The sequence below is a fragment of the Aethalodelphis obliquidens genome, unplaced genomic scaffold, assembly GCF_003676395.1.
Source record: "Aethalodelphis obliquidens isolate GAN/ISIS:26980383/991018 unplaced genomic scaffold, ASM367639v1 scaffold14, whole genome shotgun sequence".
NCBI lineage: Eukaryota > Metazoa > Chordata > Mammalia > Artiodactyla > Delphinidae > Aethalodelphis > Aethalodelphis obliquidens.
In genome coordinates, this window is record NW_020837958.1 from 39110491 (window position 1) to 39122434 (window position 11944).

General features: G+C 48.3%; 1 protein-coding gene across 5 annotated transcripts in view; it reads right to left on the reverse strand.

The window, feature by feature from the left end:
• Positions 1 to 2659, reverse strand: part of STIM1 (stromal interaction molecule 1) — a 195776-nt gene extending 193117 nt beyond the window's left edge. For 2 of the 5 annotated variants that reach the window (XM_027115572.1, XM_027115570.1), the window contains exon 1: positions 1391 to 1492. Coding sequence is in view for 2 of the 5 variants with exons in the window: in XM_027115569.1 (XP_026971370.1) it covers positions 1391 to 1529 (139 nt within the window). In the remaining 3 variants the exon portion in view is untranslated. Of the gene's footprint in view, positions 1 to 1390 lie in introns of all 5 variants that reach the window. The other 3 variants (XM_027115569.1, XM_027115571.1, XM_027115573.1) reach the window with 3 other exon arrangements.
• Between the last annotated feature and the right edge of the window lie 9285 nt (positions 2660 to 11944).

Consider the following 11944-nt stretch of genomic DNA (forward strand, 5'->3'; position numbering starts at 1 on the left):
AAAGAACACTTCCTCCCCCCCAAAAGAAAATTCATTTTATGTCAGGCACTCATATTTTAGGGTGAAAAAAGGACATATTATCAGTTACAAACAGGGATGTCACTGGGACAGCAGAGATGCTCCTCAGGTCTTCTGCACAGTTTGACCTACATCTGCCTTCATAGCCCAATGAGAGCCAAGCTTTGAGCTAGGGTTCAGGGGCCAAGGAGACACTGTATGGAGAAACAGGATTAATATGCAAGAAGGACCTATCTTCAAAGCAACAGCCTAGGTGCCATGCTTGTACATAGGGCAACCCTGGCCTCACTTGGAAGCCAACCCTTGGGGTACCTGCAGTCACACCCAGCCCAGTCAAGGAATTTAAAAGGGGGTTTCCTAAGAAAGGGTCTAGCACCAAAGCCAGCCTCTGGATCCATCCATGAAACTTCCTGGACACCATGATTTACGCTTCCTTTTCCTCCTTGTATCAACAGGTATTCACTGAGGCGTCCCCTCACTTGAGCTTGCCCCGCCGTAGAAAGAACCCAGCTATAAACTCTCCTCATTCTGCATCTCACTACTTTGGGCAGATCACAGTGACCGGGTGAGAGAAACAGGGATAAAAAACTGAATACCTCTAAGCCTTGTGTAAAACAACTGCATTTTAAAAGTGCTCTTTCTTCTGCAACAATACCAGGGCTCCTACTGTTTGACAAGCCTCCATAAGTGCATAGGAAAAACCAGGACAGATCAAAAATATTGTACAATTCCTACCCTCATCAGTCAGAAGAAACAGAATAAGTCAACAAGTGGTCCCAGGAATTACATCATGCCCATGTCAACAAAAGGCCATTTAACTCCCTGGTGGTAAATAGGATTCCATCTAAGGAACTGCCTTGATATTTCAAATGGGCACAGCTAGAAGACAGCAGATTACCTAAGGGAAGGGAGAGAATAGGGTCCCCACGCTCATTGGAATAGAAAGGCACACCTCGACACTAAGTTAGAGAGTAATAGAGTTGGCCCAGTCCTGACTCTTCCTACCCAACCCAAGTAGCCTCAGCCTCCCCTGTGCTGCCAAGTGCTGAAACTGGCCAAGAGCAACAGACTTATCATCTGCCCAGGGCATCAGTCCAGACAAGTAGTCATGAGAAGGGGTCTTGACTTGCTGATCTGAAAGGCCAAGGTGCCCCAAAAGCAAAGCTCTTTCCACTGCCAACAAAAGATATCCTGAGGAGGGATGAGGAAAGTTGTTCAAGAGAGACAAAGACATTAGAAGGGAAAGAACTCTTTGGACTACTAAGAACAGGCAGTGCCATGTGTGGGTCTGCCATCAATCGCAGGTGTATAAACCTAGGGTTCGACTTCCCCACTTGGGCAACTCAGTTCTTGTCCGTGGCCAAGGCCTTACCTGCTACAGTGGACTCCTCAGAACTGGCCCCCGAGCCGGTTCCCGTCGTCTTCTCGCTGTGGCTTTGGCTGAGGCTCTGGCCGTGATGCAGGAGAAGCCCCCAGAGGAGCCACAGGGCAAGACGGGCGCACACATCCATGACTCCAGGTCTCAGTCAACATGCGCCTGATGTAGACTCCTCAGGATCCCAGAGGCAAAGCTGGGAGCCCGGGAGTGCAGCTGACGGTCCTGGAACCCCAGGCAAGATGCCCTCGAGGTGCCGCAGCTGTCCAGCCACCCGTGAGTCTGCCTCCTCAGACAGCCAAAGGTCAAGTGCTCCAAGTTTGGGCGCGGGAGGAGGGCCGGCGCCTCGGGTCCAACAGTGGGTCCGCCGGAGCTGCGACGGCCTGAGTACCCGGTCGGCTCGGGCCGCTTCCGGAGAGTTTGGACAGGGTGGCCGCGGAGCCGGTGTCAGCTCCGCAGCCGGCTACACCCCTGCCGGAGGGGGCGGGCGGGCGGGACCTCCAGCGGGCACCGGAGTGGGGGAGGGAAAGAAGGGAGGGAAAGAGGGGGGCACCTGGCCTCGCACCGCCGAGAATCGGCGAGGGGCACAGGTTCGGGAAGGGCGTGCGACTTCCAGGCCCCCGCGGGCGCAGGCGGCTCGGGGATCCCAGGCCTCCTAGGCCGAGGTCAGTGCTCCCGCCCAGTCCCGTGCCCAGGCGGCCGGCGGTGCCCAGGTTCAGCAGGCGGACGTGCACGGGCCAGGCCCGGGACAGAGGCTCCCCGGCGAGCGGGCGGGAGGCGCGGGGCGGGCGGGGGCGTGCTCTCCCGCAGGCCCGCCCCGCGCCGCCCGGCCCCCAGCGAAGCCCGAGCCCGCCCCAGCGCCCGGCTTACCCCGGAATAACCTGTTAGAGACAGCCGCCCGGCACCCCCAGACCCCGGAGGGCTCTCCCGGCTCTCGGCCCGCTCTAGTCTCCGCCAGGACCCCTCTCCCCAGCCAAGGGTCGGGTCCCGGCCTCCCTTTCCCCCACGAGAGCCCCTCCCGCACTAACAGCCCGCGAACGAGCGGGCGGGCCCCTGACACGCAGTCGCTCAGGTAACCCAGGCCTGCGGCGGCAGCGACGATGACAGTAGCTGCCCTGCCCGATCTCCGGGCCTCGGTGCTGCTCCACTCGCCCAAGCTCTAGAGCTGGTCAGGGCAAAGACCCTCGGTACCACGACTGCCGCCCGGGGCTGCCTGAGGCGACAACTGCCCAGCCCGGTTCGGCCGGGGGGCCCATTGCCAGCCCCCCACTCCAGGCCGGTATCCCAGGCTCCGCCCTCCCCGCCGCGCCTTGCAACCGATCCGCTTCCGCCTCTCTGCAGCTTAGGAACCCTCGCGCTTCGTCACCCGTGTGCAGCGGCCCCTGGCGGGCAAATCTGGGAGCTGCGAACAGGGCCCGAGCTCGTTGGGAGGCCCTGCCCCTTTGCAGAGGATTGAGGAATAGAGCTAGGACCCGCCCCGGGGGAGGCCCATTAGGGCCTGCTAGTGGTTTCGGAGGAAATGATGCCAGAAAATACACGAAGCGTCCAAACCACTGTAGGTAAAATTGCCCTACACATACCGTAAGTCTTGGCTAAATGACCCCATCTGCCTACCTGACGCCCCCTCCCCGCCTCATCCAAGCTAAGTCGGATGCCCTCCCTTAACTCTCACAGCCCGTTTTCCTAACCCCCCCTCCAAATACCCTCCCCTCTGAGGTTTTTGCGGGTAGGGCCTGTGGCTGGTTCCTCCCTGCATCTCACTCTCCCAGCTCTCTGTGTGGCTTGGGGGTGTTAGCGACTTGAGAATGAGTGCCCCCATAAAGAGGGAGTTGAGCCTGGGCCTCCTTCAACAGAGCCTGCACTTCCTGTTCTCAAGTGTGCTGTCAGCATATCTTTACTGAAACCTGCTCTGTGCCCTACCCTGTCCTTGGCACCTGAGGCAGAGGAAGGGATTAGGCCCCGTCCCCACTCTGACAGTGCTAAGCCAGCTACCTGTTCTGAGCAAGGCTTCTGAAGACCGGGAACACGGATTTGCCCAATAGCTGCCTGGCTTAAGGGTTAGGCTGTCGATATAAAAACACACGTCTGACGTCATCTACTACCACTCTTCCCACTCTCTTATTAAACGTCAGTCGCACTGGCCTTCTTTAAGTTTCTCAAACACATGGAACATCAGCCACCTCCCGGCCCTTGTATTGGCTGTTGCTTCTACCTGAAACCGTCTCCCCTCCTGGCCTCCCCATCAACTCCCTCGTATGGCTGGCCTCTCATTCTTCCAGATGCAGTTCAAGATCTTCTCAGAAAATCCTACTCTGACTGCCACCTCAGGTCCACAATTGGACCATACTCATATCTGCCTTCCCCCGCCCCATAGGATTGTGACTTTTCAGAGGTCAGGGGCTGTGCCTTATTCATCTCTGGGAAATGGCCATCCAGCCATAGGCCCTGTACATCGTAAGTGCTCAATAAAAGCTGGTTGACATGAGTTAATTCATTTGATCATGCAAATATTTATTGAGTAACAACTGTGTTGCTGGGAAATTGGCCCTAACAGAAGATGAGCCCCTGATCTAGGTTCTACTAGACCTACACTCGGAACCAGGAGTCTGAAATTCAAATGGAAAATGGGAAAATAGCTAATATTATTGAGAGAAGTAGGTGCGAGTAATAGGGAGTGGTAGGGACTGGGGCACACTGGTAAGCAGGCAAGAAGGTGAACTCAGTATTGCTGGATCATCTTTAAGAGAAGATGGGAATCTGGACTTTTAAATGATGTAGCCCCTTTATCAACACAGACCTACTGTATAGCACAGGGAGCTCAATATTCTGTAATAACCTATATGGGGAAAGAATCTGAAAAATAATGGATATATGTATATGTATAACTGAACCACTTTGCTGTACACCTAAAACTAACACAACATTGTAAATCAGCTATACCCCAATATAAAATAAAAATTAAATTTTAAAAATAAATTTTTTTTGATGTTGGGGGTAAGAGTTTTTATTAATTAATTTATCTATTTTTGCTGTGTTGCGTCTTCGTTTCTGTGCGAGGGCTTTCTCTAGTTGTGGCAAGCGGGGGCCGCTCTTCATCGCGGTGCGCAGGCCTCTCACTATCGCGGCCTCTCTTGTTGCGGAGCACAGGCTCCAGATGCGCAGGCTCAGTAGTTGTGGCTCACAGGCCTAATTGCTCCGCGGCATGTGGGATCCTCCCAGACCAGGGCTCGAACCCGTGTCCCCTGCATTAGCAGGCAGATTCTCAACCACTGCGCCACCAGAGAAGCCAAAAAAATAAATTTAAAAAAATCAAAACAGAAAAAAAAATGATATAGCCCTTTAAAAATGATATAGCCCTACATCTATAGCATAAATTGATCACTCAGACTACAAGTTTATAATTTCTGCCTAAGCCAACCCACCTGCCTGTGTACTCATTTGTCAAAGAGAACACACAAGAAAAAAGAAAAATAAATCATGCTTAATACAACCTCCTTTATACTCAAGTGCATCTTTCTCTTAGCTACCATGTGAGTTCTTTGGGGGTATGGTTGTAAAACCCATGTGGTACAAAGAGCCTGGGTCTTGGAGACAGGAAGCAAGGGTCTATTACCAATTCACACCAAGACCTTGAAACTCTCAGAGCCTGCTGCATTTCCTGTGAGGCTAAAATGGTCTCCAGGAACTAAAAACAGAATTACCATATGCTGCAACAATTCCACTTCTGGGCGTATGCCAAAAAAAATTGAAAGCAGGGTCTCAAAGAGATATCTGTACACCCATATTCATAACAACACTCTTCACAATAGCCAAACGCAACCCAAGTAAGTGTCCACGGATGGATGACTATATAAACAAACTGTGACATATATATATATATATATATATATATATATATATATATATATATATATGCAATGGAATATTATTCGGCCTTTAAAAGGAAGGAAATTCTCCATGCTACACATGAATGAACCTCAAGGACATTATGCTAAGTGAAATAAGTTGGTCACAAAAGGACAAATACTGTATGATTCCACTTATATAAGGTTCCTAGAGTAGTGAAATTCATAGAGACAGAAAGCAGGATAGTGGTCACCAGGGGCTGGGGGGAGAAGAGGATAGGGAATTGTTTAGTGGATATGGTTTCCATTTTGCAAGATGAAAAGAGTTCTGGAAACTGGTTGCAAAACAATGTGAATGTACTTAATACACTTAAAATGTAAATTTTATATTATGTGTATTTTACCACAGTTAAAAATAAAAGTAAAACTAAATGGTGTCTGGGAGCAAAAGCCATGGCCTGGACATTAGGAGAAACACTCTTGTCTCATCTCTGCCTCCGAGATCATGATGTGACATCAGAAAAGCCAGTGCCCCTCTGGATCTCAGTCTCCCCAACTATAGGATGGGTAGGGACCAGATTATTGATCCAGTTCAGCTTTAATATTCTATAAGGTAGGAAAATCCTGAGACCTCGTGGATCTTCCTGGATCAGAAGCTGTGACTCTCACCTCAGTAGACCCTAGATTGGGTCCTCATGTAAGTGTAGCCTCTGCAAGAAGCCCTCACCACATTGTGTCTCAGGAGGAAATTGAGAGCTTGGTTTTGTTTTGTTTTTTTCATCTCTGTGTCTTTTTGAAACCTATACACCAAGCCTTTACCGTGTGCCAGGAATATCTCCCTTGCATCACTCTTAGGGCCTTGCTCCTAATAGATATTCTGCAGATGTTGGTTAAATCAAACCGGATTAACAATTCTTATGCCTCTATTCTACTATTTGCAAGAGCTTTCACATCTATTATCTTATCTCTCTCTCACAAAACCTCTGCTAGATAAGTCAGAGACTATACTTATTTTACAGATGAGGAAACTGAGCCTAAGAAGAAGTGACAACCACATCAAGTTCTCTTTCTCCTCTGGGATTTCCTCCCTATCCTTCAAGTTTCAGTTCAAGTGATACAAATCAGCCATACCTTGATCACTGATGACAGCATAGCATGAACCAAAAGTTATGATTAGTCAAAAAAAAAAAAAAGAGCCAGCTCAAAAGTCACCTCCCTTCTTTTCCCACCTTCCCTGACTTACCCTGTCTCTCCAGTCTCCTGCTACTCTAAGTACCTTAGAGTACTTATATAACTGAATTATGATTATCCAATAAGTATTTATCTTCCCCATTAGCTCCTGAGTTTATCAAGGACTTCATTTCTTTTTTTTCTGTTTTTTTAATTTTTTGGCCCCATGGCACATCATGTGGAATCTTAGTTCCCCAACCAGGAATCAAACCCACACCCCCTGCATTGGAAGCGTGGAGTCTTAACCGCTGGACCACCAGAGAAGTCCCAGGACTTCTTTTCATTTATTTATTTATTTATTTTTTGCGGTACACAGGCCTCTCACTGTTGTGGACTCTCCCGTTGTGGAGCACAGGCTCCGGACGCGCAGGCTCAGCGGCCATGGCTCACGGGCCCAGCTGCTCCGCAACATGTGGGATCTTCCCGGACCAGGGCACGAACCCGTGTCCCCTGTATCGGCAGGCGGACTCTCAACCACTGTGCCACCAGGGAAGCCCCTTTTCATTTATCTTTGTATTCTCCCAAGATAGGACTGTACCCAGTACAGAGATGGTACTCAGTAAGAGTAAACGAATGAACGATGAGTGTTCTGTACAGCAGCTTAGCTGTCCTTTCTCTCACAGGGTTTCTGATTACCAACAGCTTTCATTTGGAAAGTGAGAGACTCTTCAAGAGAATCTTCAGTAGAAGTGTACTAAAAGAGTCCGAAATCTCCTGCTCAGAAAAGTTTAGGAATCTGTAAGTTTAGGCTGTGTTATCAGTGGTGCTCCCTGGTGTCCAAAAATGGCAAGTACAGCTATCACTAAGAGTCTGGCTGTGTACAGAATGAGGAGAGAAAACTTGGCTTGTAACAACTCTTCCCAGGCTAGCTTCACAAAGAGAATCATCTTCCTTTCCAGAATCAGTTCTAGAATCTCACGGCCAATATTCGTTCATTCAACATCTACCAAGCCCCTGTTTGTAACAACCCAGTTCCTACCCTCAAAGAGCTCAATTTTTCGGGGAAATATATAGATGAAGAGTAATTAGAACGTGTTGATAATGTCTTGAGAGAAATTGGTACAGGGGCAAGTGAAGGAGCACAGAGGAGGAACAAGTAACTGCCTAAAACAGTCAGAGAGGCTGTGCATACGGATTGGGGGAGGAGGACGGGTTCTGGAATTATACTGCCTAGATTCACATCGTGGCTCTGCTGTGTGACTCTGGGCAAACCAAGCTGCTCCTGGAATGTACCAGGGCTGAAGAAAGAGGAATTTCCCAGAGGGAGTATGCCAGATGACCTGGGTACCACCCAGTTTGGAGAAGCTCAAAGAGGCAAAGGTGTCCTGGAGGCAAACAGGACAACTACTGTTCTGCCTGTCTGGGAGGAGGGACCCTCCAGAAGGATTGGGCATGTGCTTGGTCCCCCTTCCCTCCATCCAGTTATTTCCTCAGGGGGAATCAGGAACAATTGGTCCGAGGATGCGACTCTAGAACTTTGTTTCATTTGTCACTTCCCCTGTTTGTTCTTTCTGCTATCTCCTGTATTACCCATCACCTTCTCATTTCATGAAATGAGACATTGGGCTTATCTTTGGGAGTAGCAATAAGGGGAATAATGAGCAGGAGACTCGTATTTCCGCTCAGGCAGCCTGAAAGAGGGAAGGCCAGGGGATCAAGAGGAGAACCAAGACGGCTGAGTCCCTGGAGCCACATGAGAGAAAAAGAAGAACTCAGATTTAGGGTTAGCTTGAAGAGGCTGGGACTGGGACTGAGCAGAAAACCCTGTGGGCCACTGGTGAGCCATAGGAGCTGGAGCTCAGTGAGGACCAGGCTGGGAAGACCCGTTTGGAAAACACCAGGGCAGGGGTGAGATCAATTCAGGGCCTTTCTCCTCCCCCTCTCTGTCTTCATCCTGCTCTTTCAGGGGAACTGAGTCAGCTTTAGCATTTGATCTTGAGAAAGAGGGAAGAATTATCAGGGAGAAAAACTTGAAAACAACATGAGTACATGCAGAAATAAATGTTTATTAATTGTACCCTGGGCAATCTGCTAGACACTCAGCTTGCTTATCTCACTGAATCCTCGCAATCCCACAAAGCACACAGTATTGTCATTCTGATTTTAAAATGAAAGTAAATGCCTCTGTTGTACGCTTTTATAGCACTCTGTACTTTTGTATCATTACCTGTTTAAGATTTATCTCCCTTTCTAGTTACATCAGGATAGGGGCTTGCTTTTGTTTTCACCACTGCATCATTGGCATGTGACACTATGCTTGGCCGAGAGGTTTTCGATAAATATGTGTTTAAGGAATGAATAAGAGAGGTCATGTGACTTGTCAAAAGCCACAATGTAAGTGGTACGACCAGGATTTGAATCCTGGACCGTCTGGCTCCAGAACCTGTCTCTGATCTCTCTATTCTACCCCTACCAAGTGCTTTCATATATTCTCTCATTTCTAAATGTCCTAGCTCAGTGACCTTTTCTCTCAGCTGCTTGTGAACACAAATGTACACTGCCAAGAACTCACCTATTCAGGGAAAGCAAGTGAGAGAAACAGTCCATCTGGAGTTGTGTCCTCTTCCTACCCTCTTCATCTCACCACCTTCTTCCTCCAAGAAGCCTTTGCAGACAGCCCCACCTGTCTACCTGTCTCCTTCTCCTCTGGCCTTATTGGCCCTTCCTATGCCTGTGCCATAAAAGTGGCTCCAAGTCACCTGGTCTCTGATGCTTCCATACATATCAGTGCTTTATTAAGGCAATTTTATTCTGCTAATATACTGAAGGCAAATATACTGCAGGCAAGTATATTCTGCAATATACTGAAGGCCTGCCTGTGCCAGGCCCAGTGGTTGGACACAGAGATGAACCAGACACCACCTCAAATGACTTACACTTAGTGGAGAAGGCAGACATTAGGCACAGATACAATTAACTGGAGCACAAAGCAAGATGACCTAAATGGTATTAAAGAACTATGAGCAATATGTTACATGCATAAACCTTAATTACTTAATGATTATTTTTAAGTGTGTATCATAGAAGGTCACAGCTCAAAAGTATCATCTGGTTCAACTCCTTGCTTTCCGGTGGAGGAGTCTGAGACCCAGAGAAAGGCCAGGCCTCGTCTAAAGTCTCACAAGCCAGTCTGGCTGAGCCAAGACTAGACTTTGGGTCTTCTGAAGCCCAGCCGAGGGCCCTTTCCTCCTCTGCTAGTAGTTTCATATGCAACAGTCCCATATCCCATCAGACCATGACATCCTCAAGGCCAAGTCAGGTTCTCCCACCTAAGCAAGCTGAACCAGGGTCAGGCATGTCCAAGACCAAGGCCTCAGGAAATGCAGTCACCCCAGACTACCAATCCAGCCTTTTGGTCTACCGCACCTATTTTTACCACTATGCTTCTAAAATGATTTTCAAATATTTTTGCAGAAAACTTTTTTTTTTAAAGAGCCTTTTACCCAGAACACTAGTATATAAATCAGATAAAAGTGAACCAATTCCAGTTGAAGGAAAGGAAGGCCAGAGCCCCACTATTTTCCCACCCTCAAGTCCTGGGAAGGGAACTTTAGGAACACAGTTCAAAAACCTTTGTTCTGGGACACAATTTTTTTTTAACATCTTTATTGGAGTATAATTGCTTTACAATGGTGTGTTAGTTTCTGCTGTATAACAAAGTGAATCAGCCAAACATATACGTATAACCCCATATCTCCTCCCTCTTGCATCTCCCTCCCACCCTCCCTATCCCACCCCTCTAGGTGGACACAAAGCACTGAGCTGATCTCCCTGTGCTATGCGGCTGCTTCCCACTAGCTATTTTACATTTAGTAGTGTATATATGTCTATGCCACTCTCTCACTTCATGGGACAATTTTTAATGGCTTCATAGAAGCCATTTTAGTATATGGTCCTCCACTGAACCCTGTCTTTAATGGAAACTCACAATCCTTTCTTCATCATCAAATGGCAAACACCAGCCATGTGCTCCCACTAGAGTACGGAGGGGAATCTGATTTTCCCCTTGTCTTTCCTTGTTTCCTCGTCTCCACACAGAGGAGTATGTCCCAAGTGCTGTGGGGAGGGAGGAGAGAGACCCAAACTCTGCCTGGAGGATCTGGGGAAGCTTGAGCAGAAGGATCATGGAGAATGAATTCATCTACTCAATCATTTACCAGCCTGAATCTGATAGAGACTTTAATATTCTGTTCCACACCATACCCACTAGCTACATGAACCATCAAGCATTTGAAATGTGTCTAGTCAAAATTCAAACGTACTCTAAGTGTAAAACATACACCAGATTTCAGACTTAGTACAAAAAAAGAATGTAGACTATTCTATTCTTTTTGTTTTGTTTTTTTGCGGTACACGGGCCTCTCACTGTTGTGGCCTCTCCCGTTGCGGAGCACAGGCTCCAGACGCGCAGGCTCAGCGGCCATGGCTCACGGGCCCAGCCGCTCCGCGGCATGTGGGATCTTCCCGGACCGGGGCACGAACCCGTGTCCCCTGCTTTGCCAGGCGGACTCTCAACCACTGCGCCACCAGGGAAGCCCCTCCTATTCATTTTTATAAGCACTAATTTTATACAGATTCATGCTGAAGTTGAATGATTATATTTTGCATATGTTGGGCTAAGTAAAATATATTATTAACATTAAATTTTACCTGTTTCTTTTTATTTATTTATTTGCTGCACGGCTGTGGGATCTTAGTTCCCCAACCAGTGATCGAACCCGTGCCCCCTGCAATGGAAGGGTGGAGTCCTAACCACTGGACCGCCAGGGAAATCCTTCGTTTTACTTTAAAAAAAAAATGTCATCACTAGGAAGTTTTAAGTTGCATATGTGGCTTACAATATATTTCCACTAGACAGCACTAGGAGACTACCAAGTGCATGGCAGAGGTGGTGTGTGTGCATGCATGTGTGCGCGCGTGCGAGTGTCATTGGAGGCAGTGGTCCATCACCGCCAGATTGTGAAAGACTGAGTCGATTTCGCCCGGCAGTCAATACAGGAAAGAGGCGGAAAGAATAGAATGCACAAAGACCCAAAGATGTGGGCTGGCACACTGTGTTTTGGGAACTCATTCTTACAGTAGTATGATTTTTAAAAAGAAGAGGAAAAGAAGTATTTGTTGAGTGTTTACTTTGAACCAGGTATTGGCAGCAGGCCTTTTACATCCATTCTCATCTTCACAACTACAGGATGAAGGGGAAGTTACTCTATTTTGCCAAAGACAGAATGGAGGTTCAGAAAGGTTGGACTATTTATTCTCGGAGTTGTTCTTCCTCTTTATCTGGAAAGCCTCTTGGAGACAGGGAGCCTTTCGTTAATGCCTGTTCTCCTCCACAGCACCTAGCTCTGCACGCAGCTCTGCACGTGGTAGGCACTCAGAAAGTTTGTGATGAACGAAGGATATCCTTTCTCAAGTCAGAGCTCCACGCGCAAGGCCAGGGAGCAGAAGCACCAGAGGGCGCCCACGAGTCCGCCCA